At 31.8% G+C, this 23,365-nt stretch overlaps 1 protein-coding gene across 12 annotated transcripts in view; it reads right to left on the minus strand.

Moving 5' to 3' along the window:
* Nucleotides 1-23,365, minus strand: part of LOC148620887 (uncharacterized) — an 85,865-nt gene that overhangs the window by 57,584 nt on the left and 4,916 nt on the right. For 9 of the 12 annotated variants that reach the window (XM_088574726.1, XM_088574725.1, XM_088574724.1 and 6 more), the window contains exons 4-11: nt 22,649-22,789; nt 21,624-21,794; nt 19,982-20,053; nt 18,826-18,942; nt 12,434-12,562; nt 11,701-11,784; nt 6,899-6,964; nt 6,285-6,395 (exon numbers count right to left, since the gene is read on the minus strand). In XM_088574726.1, coding sequence (XP_088430852.1) covers nt 6,285-6,395; nt 6,899-6,964; nt 11,701-11,784; nt 12,434-12,562; nt 18,826-18,942; nt 19,982-20,053; nt 21,624-21,794; nt 22,649-22,789 — 891 coding nt within the window. Of the gene's footprint in view, nt 1-1,203; nt 1,414-6,284; nt 6,396-6,898; nt 6,965-11,665; nt 11,785-12,433; nt 12,563-18,825; nt 18,943-19,981; nt 20,054-21,623; nt 21,795-22,648; nt 22,790-23,365 lie in introns of those variants that run through there. The other 3 variants (XM_088574727.1, XM_088574729.1, XM_088574730.1) reach the window with 3 other exon arrangements.

The following is a 23,365-nucleotide window of genomic DNA, read 5'->3' on the forward strand; positions in this document are numbered from 1 at the left end:
AAGTCACTTCTTACATAAGTTGGTTTGATAAAGTCTTCAAGAAACTATAAAAATATATAATACAGGGAAGAATAAATTCTTATCAACAAAAAAAAAGAAAAATTATTAAATATCGTTCAATGCATGGCTATAAGTGTATTGTTTGGTGTACATTTCACATGTCATTGTTATAAGAATATTTTGGTGTTGAGTTTCCAATAATTTTTTTCACATTTGATCAATTCTTAAAAGCCCTGTCATATTAATATTCTTACACCTACTTGTGAGATTAAAGTTGCAAAATGTTTGCATAAAAGGCATTTACAAATCTAACAATACCAAATGGTTTTTGTCATTGCATATTATCAGCCCTGGAAGATCCCTCAACTAGCCTGAAAACTGGCAAAAACTCATTTAGGGTCACTTAATTAACAACACATGAATTTAAGGAAGATTTGGGGAAATGTCCTTGTGGTAAAAACAAAGGCAAGTTGGTGCCTCAAACAACAAATTGTACAGCAAAAAAATTCCATAATACTGAAACTCAGGGGCGTACAGGGAAAACTTTTTATTAACAGGTATTGAATCAGGCCAACAAGTTTGTGATAAAGCTTCAATGAGCTTAAGTACAATATTCAGAAAAATTCAAAAACTTCCAGAAATTTAAATACATTGTATTGAAAACTGTAATTTATTTTTTTCTTTTGTACAAAGAAAAATGATCCTTACTCTTTTGTCTGAATAGTGTGTAATAATTTGAAAAGACTTATGGGGAAACTGTAGCAATTATCACATAACAACCTTTTATATCCACATATGTTGTCATGGAATTAAGTTGTCAAAAGCAATTTTCAAATTATCTAATATTTTACCAATTCAAGCTTCCATAATAATTTCCCTCAAATTATTTTTTGTGAAATAAATATTCTACAATAGGCCACAAAAATCTATTAAGGGATAACGACACAAACAATACAACAGATTGACATTGTTACAATGAAGTAGAACAACTTCAAATTCAAAAAGATAAATTTTTAAATCTCCTAAGCAAAAAAGAATAGCACTATTTCAACTCTAAATATAGCAACAGCACATGGTAATCTGCTTGAATACATCAAAAATCTGCAAAATTCACTACACCTGTACAAATAAATACAAGCAAATTTCCAACAAGTTTGCATATTTTCTACAGCAAAATATGTTTTAAAACTGAAGATATCTTACCTTAATTAATTATTTCATTTTTTTTTTCACATCACTTTAACTAAGAATCAACACATATATTCCCCAAGAAAAATAAAGCATCAATTATCAGAAAAAAATAAATCACCAAGATATAAGTTATCCAACTGTCAAGAACTATCTCTGATCTATTTCTCTACCCCCTATGAATGTTCATACCAAATCTCTTATCTCACTAAAACACTGAATGGCAAAGAAAAGGGACATAACTCAGAAATGACCTAATTTTACCTGAGGAAATTAACAACTCAATGTGTCGTCTTTTTTTTTCCAGATGATTTAAAGTCTGATCGAAATACCTTACAATTAATTAACATTAATTTATGAAAAATCGAATAGCATTTAATGGATAATGATTTGACCACGATAGATTGTGTATTGATCGATAGATTGTGTATTGATCGTTACTGATTAATAGCTGTAGAATAAACTCCCAATAAACTTTTCCCTTTAGTGGTGGTTTAATCTTGTTATCACAAGAGGGATTATGTCTAATTTCATAATTTTTCTATTCAATTTTAAAATTGGATTAACTAGGATAACACAAAAGGTGTCAAGTGACCTAATAAAATTCTTAATAAGTATTTCAATATTTATTGAACACATTATAAACTTGAGCGATCAAATTCCTTTCTTGACAGTACTTTGCTTTTTTTATCAAGATTTTGAGAAATATTACACAAGCTAGTCTGTCAAGTAATTTTGATGGCTAACTCATGAACAGACAATTATTTCTTTGCCTCTATGAATATTATGTAATTTCTAGCTTTTTGCAACAATGATTCAGTAATAATTTGTGTAAAAGGGGGTCTCGTGGGGTACCCTTATCAATCAGTTCATCCTATATTACTTAGGTTCTGGCAAATATTTGAAATGATTTTTTTTTTTTACATAATGATGAAAACTTATTCAAAGAATTGCCAAATGAAAGAAATGAAAACATCTTTGACGTCAATGATATTTAGTTTCGTTTCATATTTATGTAAAAAAAAATAAAAACTTACTTTTGAAATTGATCAAGAAGTCATATGATCACAATTTTAATTAGCAATACCTCATCTTAAATATAATGAAACTATAAATATATCTATGAGAAAATAAATCATTGCCAACCATTTCTAAAATATTAAGCTTTAAACAACTGAATAGAGCAGAAGCTTCAGGTGTAATAAATCTGGCCATGATCTTCTTTGGAATGAGGCAGAGTAACTAAATGGTTTGAGAAAAAGCTATTAATTTTTGAAAAATCTTAAATAAGGTGACATACTCTTGTTCCAAATAAATCTTATTTTGAAACACCTAATTTAATACATGTCTTTCAACAGAAAGCATTTGAGCCATACAAAAAAAAAGAGAAAAAAAAAAATTGTGTGCCTGGCTCAAGTTAGGAATTCTGGCCTTTGTATGTATTGTTTTGTTTTCACTTTCAGTTTACTTTTATGTTGCTGGAGAAAATTGGGCAACTGTTATGCTGTACATGTGTATAATGTTGTGTTGGGACCAGCTGCAGCCTACTCTGTGGTGTGAGGGTTTCCTTGTCATTCACTGAAGACCCATGGGTGGCCATGAGCTGACATTTTCACCCACTGGGGTTTTTGTCTCTTTTGACATATTCACCATACCTATTCTAATTATGTACAACTACATGAAGATAGTTATGTACAGTTGACTAAAACAGTTGCTTGATTTAGTTATCTTTGATAATGAACCATGAACAGCAGGTGTACTGAATGTTATTTGCAAGAAATGAACAATCTGTCAATCATAAAGAAACAGACCATTCATAATCAATTTCATAAAGCAATACACAGTCATGTTACTGAAGCATAGCAGACCACTCTGCCTCATCCCAAAGAAGATTATGGCAAGATTTATTTCACCTGAAGCTTCTGGTCAGCTGCTGGAATGCACCATACAAATATTTTGACCCCATGGTGTAGAGGGCAATGCATATTCGTTGAAACAAATACATCAGGAGCAGATCCAGGATTTCCAGTTAAGGATAGTAAGTAGAATTCAATACCAAGCGAAGCGATGCAAAACAAAAAATTAGTATAAAATATCAAAGAATTCAAGCAAAAAAAATATTACCCAATTTCAGATGGGGCGCCCCCACCTGAATCCAAGCATGTATATTGCTATTTGAAAAATAAATCATTAAGTTAAAAAGAAAGACCAAAGACTGCACATTTTAAAGACCACAACTTAATTAAATGCAAGTATCTGGCAATTTACTTTTGGACTTCCAATTATCTAAAAACTAAATTATCTTTCAAAACTACCACTCTTGCTTTGCATTCATAAAGTAAAAATATCAGTTTTTTTAGAATTTGCAATAAAAAGCTTATAGAACTTAACATACACAATAATATATAAAGATAAATATTTACAGTGGACTGAACATTAAAAAACTTCCCTACAAGTGAAAAAAAAAGACATTTTTTATCAACAATGGATCAGCTTATAATCTATAGGTATTAGTCTTTACCAGAAAACCAACATTCTAGTTTCGATATAATTTTTAATAAATATAATTCTGAAGCAGAGAGTTAGTAATCATATTGTGGCTATTACCATGTACCTGAATCCAATACACTGATGGGTATCACACATCTGCTAATCAAATCAATAGAACCAGTAAGAATTTATCTCAGTTAATTACTCGCTAATTAGGAGTTAACATTACACTAACGATCTAGTTAATCCTTATCTGATACATAAGTCATCTTCAGCATTTGCTGTAAGTTTCTCAAAAAGCATATCCAAACATTTATATTTCTGATATTATTCTGTGAAAGTGCCAACACTAAAACTGACATAGGTACACAACACCCACAAATGATAAGATAACATCTAAACAATAAATTTTAAAATCTTCAAATTTATTTTAATGTCTTCATTTCAGGATAAGGAAAAAAATTTTTTAGTGTCTCCAATTCACGATAAGAAACAATACATAAAATTTGATCAGTCTAAGAGAACAAGTTCTCAAGTTGTTGAATGAAAAGCAATTCAGGGTATAAGAACAGACTAGATGGAAACTAACCCCAACAACACTATAGTAATAGACAACCCCCAACAACACTATAGTATTAGGCAACCCCCCAAAACACTATAGTATTAGGCAACCTCTGATAACACTACAGTATTAGGCAAACCCCAACAACACTACAGTATTAGGCAAACCCCAACAACATTATAGTAATAGGCAAACCCCAACAACACGAAAGTATTCGGAAAACCCCAACTACACTACAGTATTAGGCAACCCCCAACAACAATATAGTAATAGGCATGCCCCAACAACATTACAGAATTAGGAAACCCCAATAACACTACAGTATTGAGCAAACCCAAACAACACAATAGTATTAGGCAAACCCCAACAACACTATAGTATTAGGCAAACCCCAACAACACTACAGTATTAGGCAACCCCTAACAATGCTACAGTATTAGGCAACCCCTAACAATGCTACAGTATTAAGCAACCCCCAACACCACTACAGTACTAAGTAACACCCCATCCACACAATAGTACAAGGCAACCCCCAACAACACAAAAAGATAGGTCAAAAACACTGTAGCAATGGGCAACACCTCACTAGGGTAAGGCAAGGCAATACATACAGTTTTGAAAAAAAATATTTCTTTAACATAAAACACAGCTTTATAATTCCATCAGACAGACATACATACAGTGTAAAAAAAGTCCCAAATGTGTAATTTATGCAACTTGTTAGAAACTGGAAGAAAAATGGATAACTTAAGGAATGGACCAACAGGTGAACATGATCAATGCATTATAGCCCTAGGGAATATGATACTTTATCTTTGATACTAGATTTCAACCTTTTGTACAAAAAATTTAAGAGCCAATTTATTAAGGACAATGCATACAGATACATAATTGATTTTGAGAATAGGCCATTGTCTTGTAGTCCATTTTTTCATGTAAAGACACAGTGATTGGGATTATAGTTTTGAGATTGGGCCATTTTAATGATCCTTAGAATTTCAATAGGCTATTCTTTAACAATCTTAGTAAAGTTTTCAGATTTCAATGGGACACATTCAGATAGAATGTAATAAATAGCACATAGCCCCTCTAATCCCAATTGCTACAGACCTTTTATAGATATCGCTACTTGTCAAAGATGTTTTATCTCCTTCCTCAAATACTAAATTAAAATGCAGTAAAAAATGCAGTAAAATTTCATAGAAAACGATTCAAGTCTTGCCTACAATATTTACTGTATGAACCAAATTTAAATATAAATCTATTTGCAAAGATGCTGGTATATTTCTTACTATCTATGTATCTCGCTATTGAAGATAGAGTGAGACATAATTGATGAAAAATAAATTGCTCTCTTCCTGTTCTTATTGCTTGCCAGTGATTTAGCAAACTAATTGATGATTCAGAGTTGCAGCATTTGAAATAAAAGATAAGACACAGCATCAAGGACACAAGTTGGCACATACACAAGTTCTATCAGTATAAATCTAGAAATTATACGTTTGACAATAGATATACTGTAAATAATGATGATGATTGAAGTGTTTTACTTACCTTATTCATAACATCAATATTCTATGCTAAGACTCTATCTAAGGCCAACAAAATGTAATTCTTGGTTCGCAGGCCCTCCAAGATATATAATTATCTCCCTTATCATTTTATGTGGTTGTGAACAATATCAAAAGCAATTTCATCACCATTTCATGGAAATTAAAAGGAAAACATACATCATCCTGTTATGTTGGGTTTATGAAAAATAACCTTGGAACAAAAAAATTAATCTTGAATTGCCTTACTTTTACAAAGATATATCAGAGTTATCTCCCTTTCTCCAATGAGCGTAATTGTATATAATGTAGGATGTTTACTGTATTTATAATTTTTGTGTATAATCACTATTATTTTCTCATTGCCCAGTTCATAATAGAATATCTATATAAATACCAGTCACTATGTAATTCTTCACTCTAGCACTGTGCAGTATATACCATTTTATTTTCAAACAGAAATTCACAAGATATAGAAAACAAAGTGTACTTACCCCATGAACACTATCTATCTCTTCAATTCGGAACTCAAGGTCATCAATCTTCTCATAAGCCCCAACAAGTTCATCTTTCAGTCTAGAAATCTCTGACACAAACTCTTTGTTCTATAAATTATCATGAGCAATATTGAACACAAATTTTTCAATATGCAGCATAAAAAAAAGTACTCCAAGTTTTTTTTCCTCAATCTTTTCCTTTTATTAATGTTTTGGAAACTGCTAAGTATTGGGTAACAGACAACTGGTAACAACCAATTGTAGACTCACATATTCTTTTTAAAGAATAAAATTCAATCTTTTGACCTTGAGGTTTAAAGTAATTTTTCTATGAAAGTCATCACAGTATGTGATGCATCTTTAAGTGGTAAGCTACATACATACTAAATATGAAAAAATGTAAGAGGAAAAAAAATTAAAGTTACATGTATGAATCAAACTGTAACATATGAACAGACACATTGACAGAAAACATATTATAGGACCATTGCTGACATTTATTAGATTAGACAGATTAACATCAAATGTGTATTTAATCACATGTTTTGCAAGAAGAAGCTTGATACACTAGCAGGGGTTAAATGTTCTTGACAGCACTTAACTGCACCTACCTTCTCACTCAGTTTCTTTTCAGATTTCTTCAGATCTTTCATTGCTGCTTTCAATTTCTTTGATTCCTACAGGAAAAAAAACTGATGAAGCTAAATTATGGAATGAAATACTTGAAATGTTTGGGTTTTTTTAAATGAAATGGATGAAGAAAAATCATTGAAAGAAAAAATAACAAAAATTCGCAAAATTCATAAAATTCATGAATATGCAAGACGCAGGTTACACCATAATGTCATAAGTCTAAAGCTAACAATTATATAGTATAGTGAAATCTACACTAGCTGGTAGGAAATTCAAAAATTCAAATTCCATAGCAGTGAGTATATATACTGATTAAAGCCATCTCATAGCTCTGGATACAAACCATATGATAACAAAATTACATGAGGAATATTCAAAAAAGAAAGTCTGTATAACAAATGGCAATATCAAGGTAAAAACAGGAAAGTGTGTAACAAATGGCAATATCAGGGTAAAAACAGGAAAGTCTGTGTAACAAATGGCAATATCAGGGTAAAACAGGAAAGTCTGTATAACAAATGGCAATATCATGGTAAAAACAGGAAAAGTCTGTATAATAAATGGCAATATCAAGGTAAATAGAGGCTCAAGAGAGCCTGAATCGCTCACCTGGTTAACCATTTGCTTATTTCAAAACCTTGAGGAATGAGACAGGCTAAGTTAAAATCAACTAAATTATTCATAGCATTTTCACAACCTGAACCAGAATTTTGCTAAATGCAACAATTTTTGAATTATTTCCTTATGACCCCTAAGTTCCATTTTTAGTATAGGCAGCTATATCTATTCACAGATTAAAAATCACAACAGTAATTTTGAGCACAATACTCTAAAGAACTATTATGCTTATTTTCATTCAATGGTCTTAAATGGTTTTAGAGAAGATTTTCAAAGTTGTAAATGTGAAATAAAAAACAACAAAAAAATTGCTTCAGGGGTCATAACTCCTACATTAGTCAATGAATGGTTTTGAAATTTCGGCATAGGTCTGTCTCATGATGCTTAACAATTTTACCCCATGCCAGAAATTTTCTGAAGGCAACAGTTTTTGAGTTATTTGCAAAAAACTGCAATCTGACTCCTATGTTCTATTTTTAGTAACAGCAGCCATGTTTTTTTGTGGATCAAATATCCCATCAGTCATTTTGTGCGGAACACCCTAAGGAACAATCATGCAAAGTTTAAAATCTGACAGTCCAGTAGTTTCAGAAGAAAAGATTTTTTAAAATTAATCCACCATCACCACCACGACAGACGCCAAGTGATGGCATAAGCTCACTTGGCCTTTGGCTAGGTGAGCTAAAAACAGGAAAGTCAGTATTACAAATGGCAATATCAATGTAAAAACAGGAATGTCTGTATAACAAAATTGGCAATATCAAGGTAAATAGAGGCTCAAGAGAGCCTGAATCACTCACCTGGTTAAGCATTTCTTTATTTAAAAAACTTGAGGAATGAGACAGGCTAAGTTAAAATCAACTAAAATTATTCATAGCATTTTCATGACCTGAACCAGAATTTTGCTAAAGGCAACAATTTTTGAATTTTTTTCAAAAACCTTATGACCCCTAAGTTCCATTTTTAGTATAGGCAGCTATATCTCTTCACGGATTAAAAATCACAACAGTAATTTTAAGCACAATACTCTAAATAACTATTATGCTTATTTTCATTCAATGATCTTAAATGGTTTTAGAGAAGAAGATTTTCAAAGTTGTACATGTGAAAAAAAAACAACAAAAAAACTGTTTCAGGGGTTGTAACTCCTACATTAGTCAATGAATGGTTTTGAAAATTTCAGCATAGGACTGTCTCATGATGCTTAACATTTTTACCCCATGCCAGAAATTTGCTAAAGGCAATGGTTTTTGAGTTATTTGCAAAAAACTGCCATCTGACCACTATGTTCTATTTTTAGTAATGGCGGCCATGTTTTTCATCAATCAACAATCCCATCTGTCAATTTGTGTGGGATACCCTAAGGAACATATATTTCAACTTTCATTGAATTCTGTGCAATGGATTTTGAGAAGATTTTCAAAGTTGTACAAGCGAAAATACAAAAAAAACTGTTTCAGGGGCCGTAACTCCTACATCATTGACCAATCGTTTTGAAAATTTAGGTATAGGTCCATCTTATGATGCTAAACAATATTACCCTGACAGAAATTTGCTAAAGGCAATGGTTTTTGAGTTATTTGCAAAAAACTGCCATCTGACCCATATGTTCTATTTTTAGTAATGGCAGCCATGTTTTTTTCATGAATCAACAATCTCAATGGTCATTTTTAATGTGGGATACCCTAAGGAACATATATGCCAACTTTCAATGAATTCTGTGTAATGGATTTTGAGAAGATTTTCAAAGTTGCACATGCCAAAAATGCAAAAAAAACAGTTTCAGGGGCCGTAACTCCTACATCAGTTGACCAATCGTTTTGAAAATTTCGGCATAGGCCCATCTCATGATGCTGAACAATATTATCTATTTCATCAACTATTATCAATATCAAGGTAAAAACTGAAAATTATATCAGCCTAAGTTCTTATTATTTTTATGCATGCAACAACATTAAAGCTTCCAATACTGGAACATGTCTCCACAGTCATGATGCTCACAAACTGTGCTCCAAGAATCATGATACTGAAGACTGAAGTGACAGAAATATGTTTGGTTCTATAGTAGTATGGTGCTGTCTTTTTCAATAAAAAAAGTGTTGTTGGTTTCCATGCAACAACTTGAATAGTACATACACGTATACACAGGTCCATAATATGTCAAAGGGCAAAGACAATTTTTTTGCAGTCAAATAAAAAGGAAGATTGGTATTGATTTTTAAGAATAAGGCTCAAACCATCTGGAGAAAAGTGGCCAAATGGGGTCAAAAACTTGCATTTCCTTAACAATATATATACATTACTCAAGAATAAGCATATGGATCTCTATGTTATGGTGACGCATTACCACAAAGGTCAGATAAGGATTCATTTTGGGGGATATGATAAATTTTCAGGAATAAGGGGTTGAAAAGGGCCAAAAAAAGGAGTTTTACATATTTCTAAAAATAGCATGCATTAAGTGTATGGATCTTGATGATATTGTACCATAGCGTTCCATAGAACAAAAAGAAAGTTTTGATTGACTAACCCATACTGTTTTGAAAAATGTTCAAATAGGATCCAAAAACAAATATTTTAAAAATTGACACTATAACTAAGGTATAAGAGTAAGTATCTCTATAAATTCTATCACAAGATTTCATACTATGAAAGTCAGACTGGGATTGATTTTGGCCAAAAACCAACATTTTTCTAATTTTTGAGCAACAGCTTGAGTGAAAGTGTATGGATCTGTTTGAAATTGTACTAAATAAATTTATAACACAAAAGGAAGGTGTTGATGGATTAAAAGGGTTATGGCCCTGACCTTTCATGAATAAAGGGCCAAAAAGGGATTGAAAAACTTTGTTTAAATGACGTATTTCTTATATCTAACAGCAAATATTGAACCCTGAATAAAGCATCTTAAAGAAAATTATATGTAAAGAACATTCATGCCAATTTTAATAAAATCTTTGAGTAGTTTAAGAGAAGAAGTGCTTGGAGAAAAGTTAGCAGATGACAACAACAGCCACCAAGTGATGGCAATAGCTAAAATGGCTCTATGGGCCATGTGAACTTAAAAGCAAAACCAAATTTACTGTGAACATCTTTCAAGAAATCGAAATTCATTTATTTATAAATCTCTCAAAAAAATGATAAGGTTAGCCTCTTTTTTCTGATAAACCACATACAATGAGATGAAAAGCTTTGTCATAGCTATTTTGCAAATACATAATTACATTCAATTGCAGAGAAAGGGAGATAAGAAACATCCAAATGGTATATAAAATTAAAGTTTGTTTTTGTCTGCAATAACACATGTCTCCTCCCGTCCCATAAACTGGTCCACTTGCAGTATCCACCATGGCCACAGAACAGCTTCATAAAATTCTGTTGAGAGGCTGCAGAGAAGGAAGTTGCACTGCCCGGTTCAGTGGTTTCAGATAATTTGAACTGACAAGGTAATTATGAGGATATTTGACAAATATCTAAGTTCAAAGGGGCATAATTCCTAAAAAAAAATGAAGGGATTAAAATTTCCTGCACAATTGAATATGAAGTTCTTGCTACATGCCATGTTTTGTAAAAATTTGGTTCAATTCAATAGTTTCAGAAAAATTGCACTGACAAGGTAATTTTTGAGGATTTTTGGCAAATTTCTAAGTTCAAAGGGGCATTACTCCAAAAAAAAATAAGGAATCAGAATTTCCTGGTAATATGCACAATTACATATGATGCTCTTGCTAAATTACAAGTTTCGTAAATTTTGGTTAAGTAGGTTGAGAGTAGTTGTGCGGACAAACTGTGACAGAAAAACGTACAGACAGACAAGCCAAAAAGAATGTCTACCTACCAAAATGGGGTGGAAACATAATGACATCTGACCAATGCTAAATACTAGAAATCAAAATACCTTTCTAAACAAAAGTGCCATTATAAGAAATGTGCTACACAATCTTTCAATTTTTGTTTTCCAATTACTTCAGTTTACAGGTTCAAACTGCATTGGACTGACAAATGTCTGGTTTGTACAAGTTTCCATTCTATTCAGAGCTCAGGTCCCATAGGTTTCACTATGTATGTAACTGTAATTTTGAGACCATTGCATATGAAATGGGTGTTTTAGTGAAAAACTATAGTACCTTTCAAACATCACATGCAGAACATGCCACAATACCTCAGTGGATTCTGTGACCAGCCGTCGCAAGCTCTCTATTGTACAAGATGCATCAAACAAATCAGATTCCAACTGTTTACAAGTCTGTAAAAAATCAAGTAAAATTACCCTTTACACAGTAAATCAGCAATGAATAAACATATATGTCCCTTTTAAAACCCAATCCTTTAATATTTACCTTTTATTTTTATCCTTAACATAGGATGAAGACAGGAATAAAATGCCCTACAGGTTGCAGCTTGACACAACTACTGTATCATCCTTGAAAAGTTGGGGCAATTACAGAAAATTCATTCATGCTTGATATACATCTGACTTTTGTTTACAGAGGGTTTCCTGTCAGTACTTCTAAGGAAGTAATTAAAACTCTGAAAACATTTCTGGACATTTGACCATCTTCAGGAACCAGCAGAAAAAGGATATAACTGATCTTGCATAATAAGGATTTAAATTGACTTAATGAAATTTGACATGCACATATATAATTGTTTTGTGCTTTTAAATTGCAGGATAAACTATTCGTGCATTGTAGAGAAATACAACCAGAATACTTGGCATTGGAGACAGGCTGTATTTTCTATACAAATCCTTGCATTTTATCCTGACCATAAGCCTCATACACATACAGGCTACCTTTTTCAACAACACAAGTATTGTATAAACAGATATAAAAAATATGCCATAATGTATATGTACAGTATGCAAAACTCTCAAATACATGATTCAAACTGACCTTAAAATTTCTCTCAGGATCCATGGTATTGTTCCCACAATATTTCTGTAGAATGTTATGTAATCGCTGAAGTTCCAAATGTTCCTTCATCAGTTTCTGGTAGTTCTTCTCTATCTCTTCTCTAGTAAGCTATATAATGAAATAATGAATTATTGTCACTCTGAGTCTAACTGAGAAAGGAGAAGATACACTTCAGAAGAAATTATGCCCCAAAGCCTAGAGATATTTCATTTGCAAATGTAATACATGTACTTACTAAAAATACTTCAAGGGTTAAAAAAACTTCTTTACATTAACAAATCTTTTTCCACAAAATTTATGTTCATCCCGCAAATGAAACTTTTACAATGTATATTATTATGTATCTTCTGTGGACTTCAGAAAAACCAGGCCATTTTGTATCTTAATATCCCTCCTCCTAGCATTGCATCACTCTTAAATGATCAAGATAATTGTTTTATGTGGAGTTGAGAATGACTAATCTGATAATATTATCATAGTTATGACTAATGAAAACTTATATTGTATAAAGTTTTTGAAAGTTTAAGAAACAAGAAAAATTTATGATATGGCACATCAAAAGAAAGGGAAATAAAGTTCTCATCTAAGTATGCATCATAATGTAGAGGAAGCACTTAAGATCCCAAATTATAAGTAAAAACATATTGCATAATCAGCAGTTTCTGATTTTCACTTTAAAATCAGTAATCATTGCAGAAATCTGTTATTGTGAATTTGGAATTTTTTTCATTAAATTATGATTTTAATTTTGGAATATTTATAAAAAAAAAATTGCATCAGTTGGTAAAAAAATCATACGGGCTTATTATCAAGTTGCATTTCATTTTTTTCTTCTGATTATTATATCATTGCATTACTCTTTAACTTTACAATATTTGAAAAGACACAGTAGTCCCATTGCAGTAAAATTTGTAGATTCTAATATTATAAAGTTTTAGTTACTGCCAAAATAGGACAGGTTGTCATTACTATACCTAAACTGCCAAATACAGTCATTCAGCTGATCAACTATCAACATGTGGTATCCCCACACATACAGGAAACTAATATACAACAGCAACTGCTTACAACGTATGCCCCATCCAAATAAAGCAATACATCAAATTTGAAATCAATCCAACCAGTGGGAGTCAAGATCAATGCAATGAAATTCAAATGGATGAAATTTCCAATATACTACCAACTCAGGCACTCTTTGAGTTGAGGTATAAATAATAAATATTTAATAATGTATAACTGTCATTCATATTTTAAACAATGCATGATAATAATTGCCAAAAAATCAATTAAATTATCTATCCTCAGAAATGTGTAACATATAAATAAAACAATTTATATAAAACAAAAATTTTCAGTAAATGCCATGGCTTTTTTAAAATTTCTTATTGAGTGATAAAAGGGAGACAACCAAAGGAAGATTGAACTAGTTTTCGTAAGCAAAAAGCTTGAAGTGAAAAAATATATAAAGTGATGTGTGAAAAGTCTATTATACAATCAATCAAAATAAAGTAAAAAAAAAACATATAAATTGGAAATACATTAAAAAGTCACAATGGATGTCAGACCTTAAAAGTTGAAGAACAAAGTTGGCAAAATTTTTAATTGAAATTTACAAGCAAAACATTATTGGTCCTTTTTCTTTAATTTTCCTATTCTCAATCTCCTCTATTAATGACTATTTCCATGTACTGGTACTCCCATGTTCCCCAGTCCTCTTCTTAAAGTGACATTATATAGAGTAGTCACCTGCAACTTCTAAAATCATGTAGGAATCTATTTGTCCTAATTGTGGATAAAAGTAATCAAATCCAGCTTAACGTTTTATTCAATGAAAAGACTGCATTATAACTAACAATACATTTTTTTCGATAGTCAGAGATTAAGGGTAACTTTTGTTTGAATTTTAATTAACTAAAAGTTTAAAACACTTTACACTGCACTCTAATTTCTACTATAAAAATGGAAATGCAAATATACTCTACTTAATCTTTCTTGGATCAAAATAACAAGTAATCATCTACAAATACCCTGGAAACAGTTCATTTAACCCTTTTCATACATGTAATTATTGAATACACATGTATGTTTTTGCTTGTGATTCAGAGAATAGCAATTTATGATACATTAATATACAAAAACATCTCTGTTTGGAAAAGATCCAAATGTATTCTCACCATGAAGTGATAAAAACACATAGAAAACTACAGCTTCAAATGATAAATTCTTTAAAATTATCATTTTTAAATTGAGTTGATTTTAGTCCAAATTACTTCGGCAAGCTCTATGAGCAAAGGTGAAATATATTTGACAGACTGAAAACAAATATTGGTTAAGTCAAGGATATTCAAGATTAAGCTAAAGGAAAGCAATATCAGAATGGAACAAAAGACAATGCTTTTAGCATAACTTGTAGATAGTTAAAATACAATGCAGGAGAAGTACATTTGATAAATGGAAAAGTTGATAATTAGGACTAGCTTTCTGTGACTAGAAATGCAAGTCAAGTCACTTCTTCTAAGATCAGAAAGGCAAAGTCATCTTATTATGTAAGATAATCACTCATTTACTCATTTTACTCGCTTAGCAAAAACTATTTAACTAATGCTAAAACCTAAATAACCTACATATTTAGGCAGAGTTGCCCTTTATATTCAAGATATAAGTGAAAGGACTGACCCAGGTCAAGATCCAAGGAAAAGCATGCCAGGCATTCATCCTCACTAAAATGGGGGGATTTGTTTGCATGGAATCTTGATTTTTCACAAATTTTACCCCTAAAAATAGCCTTGCCTCACTTCCTTTGGCCTTTAATTCTATTCACCCCCTAACCCTTAAACTGAAATCCTAGATCTGCCCCTGAGACCATGTATTATGTGATTCCTATAAACCTTCATATATTGTGCAAAAAAATATAACAGTATTTGGGTCTAGCAAGTGAAATATCAATCATTGTAAAAGGACTTTAAACAGCTGACTATAAGTAAAAGTTATAGTTAACAATATCGTAATTCCAATAGTTTGCAGACAAGTTGGACACCAAAAAACCTCACATTACTTCGTTTTGTCATAAGCTGTACAATGGTTTTTAAGCAATTAAGGGAAGCAAAATGTTGAAAATATACTGAAAAGGCTGGAAACATAGAGATTACATACAAGACCTATCACTTTGAACTAAGGTTCATATGAGCTGCCAAGTTCTTAAAAAAAAAATTGACAGAAAGGAAATTAAAAGAGACATAATTTAAAGTTGCATGACCAGTCGTATACAAAGTATGAAATCACGATCAAAGGTTGCCTTGGGCTGTTTTCCACACATCAGTGGAGCTTATGTCACATAGAATTATTCCTAATTTCCATTAAAAACTCAATGCAATGAAGCTGCAAACTGAAAGTTATATCATTGCTATCAGAGGGTGATCCAGGAATTTTAATGTTCCACAAAACAGAAGGCTAATATCTTGGAACAACCAACATTGCTTACATTAAAGTGCAATTCATTTAAGTGATGCAGAACATTGAATTTAAAATCATTTGGAATTCATAATGATGGACAGAAGAAAAGATAAGAGCAAGGGAGGAATGACAGATGGACAAGGTGGTTAAAATCTACTGTGGAGATACCAATTTTTATGGGTTTGTTGAACCACGTAATTTTGTTCCCAACAAAAAAGAAATTACCCACTTATATGTATGATGGAGTTGTCAAATCCACGAATTCAAGAATCTACGAACTGATGATTTTTCCCTAAAGCCACGAAAATTGGGTCCCACAAATAAAAGTACTTTCACAGTACATGTACTACCTACTCATCTATTGGGGTTTAATAATAAACTGGACAAAGGTGTTTTGGGATATAGATGCCCAATAAATTTAACGCTATTATGTGTAACTTATTATGCAAGTAACGAGGTATTTGATGTATAACTGAGAATGCAGTATACAATATCAAACAACAAATTACTCCCGTTAAGGAATCTTAAAATTTAGCAGACAAAAGAATTATGGACACAGGATATCAGTGCATGAATAAACAGAAACCAGTATAACTCAATGACCCTGAAGCCAATAGAGGCTTCATAACTAAATATATATATGCACTATAGCTCATTGTGTATACACCTGTGGTCCTTTTCACAAAAAATCGTAAGTGTAAAATTAGTCGTAAATTATGATGTCACAATACTTTGATTTACTATGATGTCATAACTTCTGACTAATTTTACGTGGAAAGGACCACTGCTCTCCAATATCAAACCTGTTGCTAACTTCTTAAAGAAGGAGTCTAACTGCAACAATAATAGATAAACAGGCTTTGAGTTGTAGTTGCTGAGAAAAATTTGACAAAAATGTTATCGCCTACCATAAAAATTTGAAACATACACTAAATACACTTAACAGGAGGTAGTAGAGATACATGCTTAAAATCAGTCAGTGTGGACTTCTCACAGCTTCACAAAACAAATATCACCTGGTTGTACTGCTATGCAAACATGAAGTGGAATGCATTGTCAGGTCATGTATTCCCTCAGATGTCCTCTACTACCAAATATAGTGAATAAAATGCATTAATTTGCAGGCTGCAGCTTGGTAGGACCACAAAGGTTGAACCCTCAACCGTTAGGACAAGTATGGACACATCATTAAAGCTTAAATACTTGATACAGGATAAGAATATAACCAAAATAAAGGTAGTCCCTTTTTGATCCCTTGTTCATAAATACTTCCAATTAGAACCCCAAATCAATCCCAGCTTTCCTTTGGAGGTATGGCACTTCTTGCTATAATTTCAGAGACCAATTCATTTATGGTCAAGTTATTCCCCATATATCATGAAGATGCTTGTTTCAGATCCCTTTTTGGTCTCTAATTCCTAAAAGGTTTTAAGTAGATCTCATCATGCTGAAAACTTAAACCTCGGCGTCAGAATTTTACTAAACCTAACGCTTTTGGAGATATATGCAAAAAATTCTGTCTGAGCCCTATGTTCTATATTTAGTAATGGCCGCCATGTTTTTCAGCGAATCGAAAATTCCCATATCAGTCCTATGCATAATACTGTAAGAACATAGCAACTTTGGTTTTCATTGGTCTAGTAGTGTCAGAGGAGATTTTTGAAAATAATGACATTAAAAATAGTAAAAAAAAAATCAAATTTTTCAGTAAATCCAACCATGCTGAACACTTGAACCCAAATAAGAATTTTACCTATCCTTAAGGCTTTGGCGATACATGGGAAAACTTCCAACTGACCCCAATGTCCTATTTTTAGTAATGTCAGCCATATGTTTCACAGATCAAAAATCCCATTACTGTTCTACGGATAACACCTTAAGGACTCTTCAAACCAAGTTTGCTTCTAAGTGGTCTTGTAGTGTCAAAGGAGATTTTTGAAAGTAATTACATTAAAAAAAATAGTGAAAAAAAAACATCAAAAAATGCCAATAACTCTGACATGGCTTAACAGATTTACACTAAAATTTGATCACCTTAAGGTTTTGGAGATATACGCTAAAATTTCTGTCTGAACCCTTGAGGCCCTGAGACAGGAACTTGATATCAGATAGCTAACAAAATCCATTCAAAAATATGCCTAAATCAAAAGACATCTCAAATCAATCCATACAGTGGCAAGTGATTTTGGGATGAACATTTTCACTATCACTCCATATGGTGAAAAATGGCTGTCCAACAAACAGGAAGCTGATATTGGATAAAACTGTCTTACAATGTATGCCCCATCTATATAAAACCACAACTTAAATTTGAAATTAATCTACCCATTGAGAGATAATTGAAGAATAACAGAATGACAGATGCATGGACCTATAGATAAAATGATGGATGGTCAAGGTGATTCCAAGATACCATCAACCTGTTCAGTGGGGTATCATATTTGCTTCAGATGGACAGATGAAAACACAGTTGGATGGATAGATAGAGTTACATGGTAAAACAGAAACCCCCTTCTCCTTCACAGCACAGACATAGAATGTGACAGTTTAAGCCAACATTGACCAAGTCATTATTTTTTTCAATTCTCTAAACAACAATCCAAAACAGTAGATTTGCTTCAATTCACTTGAAAATGTATGAGTGTTCACCAACCCTAAACAATGAAAACTACACCTATTTTATGTCACTGAACTACACCAAATCAACAGAAAGCATACAACTGATCAGAGGCAAACTTTTCATGTGATTAGACTGACCTTGGCATAGTCATAAGACTGAGTGATTTATGCCAGAAAGGAAAAATTACTAGGAGTTTGGGTGACCTTGATAATAACCTTCGGCCTTCCTCGTTGCTAAGTTTATCATTAGACAGTATGTTCTGGGCAAAGACAGAACATTGCAATGACCTTTGACTTACCTCATCACAAAGTTCATCATCAGACAGTGTGCTCTGGGATAAAATGGATGATGTTTCTGAGGAGTCAATAGAATCTTCCTCATAACCGAAAAATGTTTCTTTAACACCAACTGTTCCCTGTAAACAAAGAAGTTAAGGTAATTACAACATAGATCAGTGAGCAAACCAAAAAGGTAATACCATACACCAATTTCTAAAATGAAAAATTCAAAGACAACATTATTACCCAATCAAAGTTAATTCAATGTATTTGTTGACTGGAGTCCTGTTAAATGTAGTTTTCATGCTACAAACAAAAATATTCTAATGGGAAGTTGTTGAAGTTGGTAAGACATCTCTGTCTGTAATTGAGATAAGAACTGACAGGTAAGACATCTCTGTCTATAATTGAGATCAGAACTGACAGGTAAGACATCTCTGTCTGTAACTGAGATAAGAACTGACAGGTAAGACATCTCTGTCTGTAACTGAGATAAGAACTGACAGGTAAGACATCTCTGTCTATAATTGAGATAAGAACTGACAGGAAAGACATCTCTGTCTGAGATAAGAACTGACAGGTAAGATATCTCTGTCTATAATTGAGATAAGAACTGACAGGTAAGACATCTCTGTCTATAATTGAGATAAGAACTGACAGATTTCTTCTAAACTAAATTTGGGGTTAAAAACTTTACATTTAATCTGGGAAGCAACCATTTGATTTCTATTGAGGACCATGATGAACTTTGACATAAATGACAGAAGAGAAATTCCTGGTGAAAAAAAACATGAAAAGCAAATAATTTTATTACTGACAACTCAAAGTAAATTAATAACTCAGATTTTACAACAAAAAGAGAGATCAGTTTAAAAACCCCTAGATATAAAATGGTTGTTTCCAAATATAAAATATTTTTGTTGAAAGCAAATGTTCTGCTCTGTCCAGAAAGATTTAAATTACTCCAGAAACTTATTTCATAAGTGTTCGTGGAGAAATGAGATTGATAAATTATCTGGGAGATATTTATAAGGAGCAATTACTTAATTTACTGTTTGAAACCACAAATTTCAATAAATGCATTTTGAAAATCTTATAGTCAACAGCTACATCAAATAAAGTTAGGGGCACAAAAATAAAACATGAGGTAAGTTGGCCACAAAATAACTATAGTACCTTTTCTAAATTTCTGTTTAATCTCTTTTTCTTTTTTCTGTGTTGCAACAATTCTATCCTTCTGTCTTTCTCCTGTAAAAATAAAAAACAAAAAAAAATGTGAGTTGGACGAAGGTAATGGATTCTATATCTGTGTAACTTGCTATTGTCTCAAATTCTTTTCAACATTAATTTCAGCCAATCAGATACATGCAACATAAACTAATACCTGAGGAAACACTCAAAACCAAGTGGTATTTTTAGGAAAAAATTTTTGTCCTCATGTTTGAAATGTTCGAATTGCTAATTCATCTTTTTCATGATTTTGTAATTTAATTTGTTTTGTGACATTTTTAACATTGATTGGTCAGGTTTCAGGAATCTAACAATTCCATGAACATTTTTAATCTAGGTTTATATACATTTTTTTTCTACCTAACTTCACAGTTATTTTTAGATAGACATGCACAAGTCACATGACTTATACATGATGTCATAGAATTTTCGAAGCTGTTGCAGCTGGACCCCAAACAAATTTCAGTGACCCCTACATCTCCTGGTTATGTGTTACATGTAGTGTTTGATGTTTATCAGTATATGATTTATGATTAAAAGCATGTTTACAATGGAGAAATTATTGGAATGTCATGTCACTTATTATGGGGCTACTTTAAGCATTTAAATGCTTTTAATTCCATTTTTCTAGAATTAAAATCCCTAATTCAGATTGCACAATAAAGTTTTGATTAAGGATGTTCACTGCTCATGTTCATTTTTATCAGATTTTCTGCCTCCTTTGGTTTTATTGATTTCATATATAAAATTAATAACTATTGCCAAGTGACAAACATTTTTTTTTTCACAATTTTATTAAACACACCTAAAAATGTTATTTGATATTTTATGAAATATTTTCTCTTTCTTTGATGCTTTAAATAGATAAAACCTACTAAGACAAAACCGATGGAAAATCAAGAGAAATCCTTTTCCTATAAAATCTCAAAACGATTACATTGACCCATCTATTTTTTTCATTTATATTGTTCTAGCATGAAAGATCTTAAAATATTTAAAAACTCTTTGAAATTCATGTTATTCTTAAACAGAGCAACAAACATCTTTCAAAATTAAATTTCAATTTGGATTGAAATCAATTAGAAATTAAATAATTACAATTGTTTTTAATTTTTCACCCAGTTATCTTCCTTCTGGGGTATTTATGATGCTCCAACAGTATGTCCTTTTTTTTTAAATTACAAGTCCTAGAAATATTCTGGCATAATGGAAAAAAATCTGAAACATGCATGTCAAAAACCCACCAGTGTGATAAAATTATATCACTCAATAAAGTCTTCTCTATTTTCAAACATATCCAGTGATGCTGCTACATCTCTGGATATTTTTGGAAATTAATTATTGAAATGATTAGAAATTCAGGTCCTTGACAGAATTATCTGCCCCTAAAATGGTAATTTGAGTCCATTTCAATTTTATTCTAAATCCTAGTAAACAAATAGTCAAATAACACTGTCTTAGTGGGGACTATTTTATACAATTTTGCACACCTGCCTGATTCTTACAGAGACTGACACTTAATTTACTTTGAGAACACTCAACGCATCCTATATTTCATGAGTCGGAACAGACATCTACAAGTACTTACCACACAAGTCTGTCTAAGTGCTGCTACAGCTTTATTCTGTACAGACAGCTCATGTTTGAGCTTCTCCATCTCCTGGAGCTTAATCTCAAGTTCTCCCTTAGCCATCTTCTCTTGGTTTATCTGCTGAGTCAACTGTTTTATTCTCTTCTTAGAATGCTCCTGTTGCTCCTTCTATTATACAACGTAAACAGTTAATTCAGAATCTATTGCAATGTTTTATCATTGGAAAAAAAATGTGACTGGCTTAAAATTCTCAATAATAAAAAATGGAGTTTTTGTATTTAATGATGCATCAAAACCACAGAAGTTAAAATTGCCTTTTTCTGCTGAAATAACAAAATCACAATAAACAATGCCTGTAATAATTTCTGAACTTATAGTAACTAATTTGAAAATCAATAAAAAACTACAAACACTGTGAGCAAGCTCACAAAAGGAATACTTCTTTAAGGTGGACTTATAAAATGAAACCCTTTAAACTTTTATAATCTCCCTTATAATCTATACATGATGCCTGATAATGCTATGAAATTTAATCAAAACCCATCAAGCAATTTAACAGGATTTCAACATCAAACTATTATATCTCCCTTTCCAGACATCAGACAATGATTATCTCTTTTCAATTAAATCAACATATCTTGAGGCCTAAAATTCATTTTAATTTTCAACAAAATCCAGAGTGGTTTAGAAGAGTTCTGCCTTTCTAAGACATGAGGACAGACAAATTGACATGGATGTGGATGGACAGACAGACTTCTATATAACTTAGTTTATGGGAAGAGGTGAAAAATAAATGAAACCACAGGAAGATATACTTATGTTTTTGGTACATAAACGATTCTGTGTGTACTTCGAGTTGTCTCTACCAAGTCCTTCATTGAAATGCTAGTGTATTTATGGAAAGAGGTGATTGTTAATATCTTAATTCACTACCTGACTTCAGGTAATCATAGCTCTAAGTATGTGTTTATTCTATCCATTACATTCCCCTGTATTTTTTGGACCCTTGCCACTATACTTACCATTCTATTGTTTTCTTTAGTAGATGCCTGTAAATTATCTGCCAGCTCTCTGTTTTTAGCTGTCAGTTCTATATTCTTTTCCAAGAACTTCTTGTTCTTGTCTTTGAAGTTTTTCAGCTTCTGTTCACAATTTTTTAACTTCTGAAATTGTAGTGAAAAGTGTGATTCCTATAGCGAAACATGTATATACTGAAGACTAGATAAACAAAACCCTTCTTTATTCCAGATATCTTCTGAAGTCTTTTTTTACCTAGTTTTAATTCATTTTGAAATTGAGCAACTTTTATATCGGCATATACTGAACAAAAATTGGTTTGGTTTAGACAGGATTTGTTTGACTTTTAAAAGAGAAATGAAATTGACAGATAAAATTAGAGACTTTTTCTTAAATTGATGTTTACTTAAAAAATCACAAATCTGAAATAACATTTTTTGTTTTACCATACACTGCACAATATCTGGTTCATTCAAATACATGAAAATACAAATATTATTTAGCCCACCTTTTTCTTAGCATTGAAAACTCTTAATTTGCATCAAATTCTTGAATTTGAACATGTATCGATATATACAGTAAGGGACAATAATTAATCATTTTCTGTTGTATATGCATGTACGTGAATTCCCTTCTAATTAAAAAAAAATTGTCCAGAAACATTCTTACTGAAGTTTTGCTATTATTTGGTAGATTTAGGGTCAAATTATATGAGATCCTTT

Source organism: Perna viridis, chromosome 3 (genome assembly GCF_037379345.1).
Source record: "Perna viridis isolate PV_CMFRI_1.1 ecotype Kerala chromosome 3, ASM3737934v1, whole genome shotgun sequence".
NCBI classification, from domain to species: domain Eukaryota; kingdom Metazoa; phylum Mollusca; class Bivalvia; order Mytilida; family Mytilidae; genus Perna; species Perna viridis.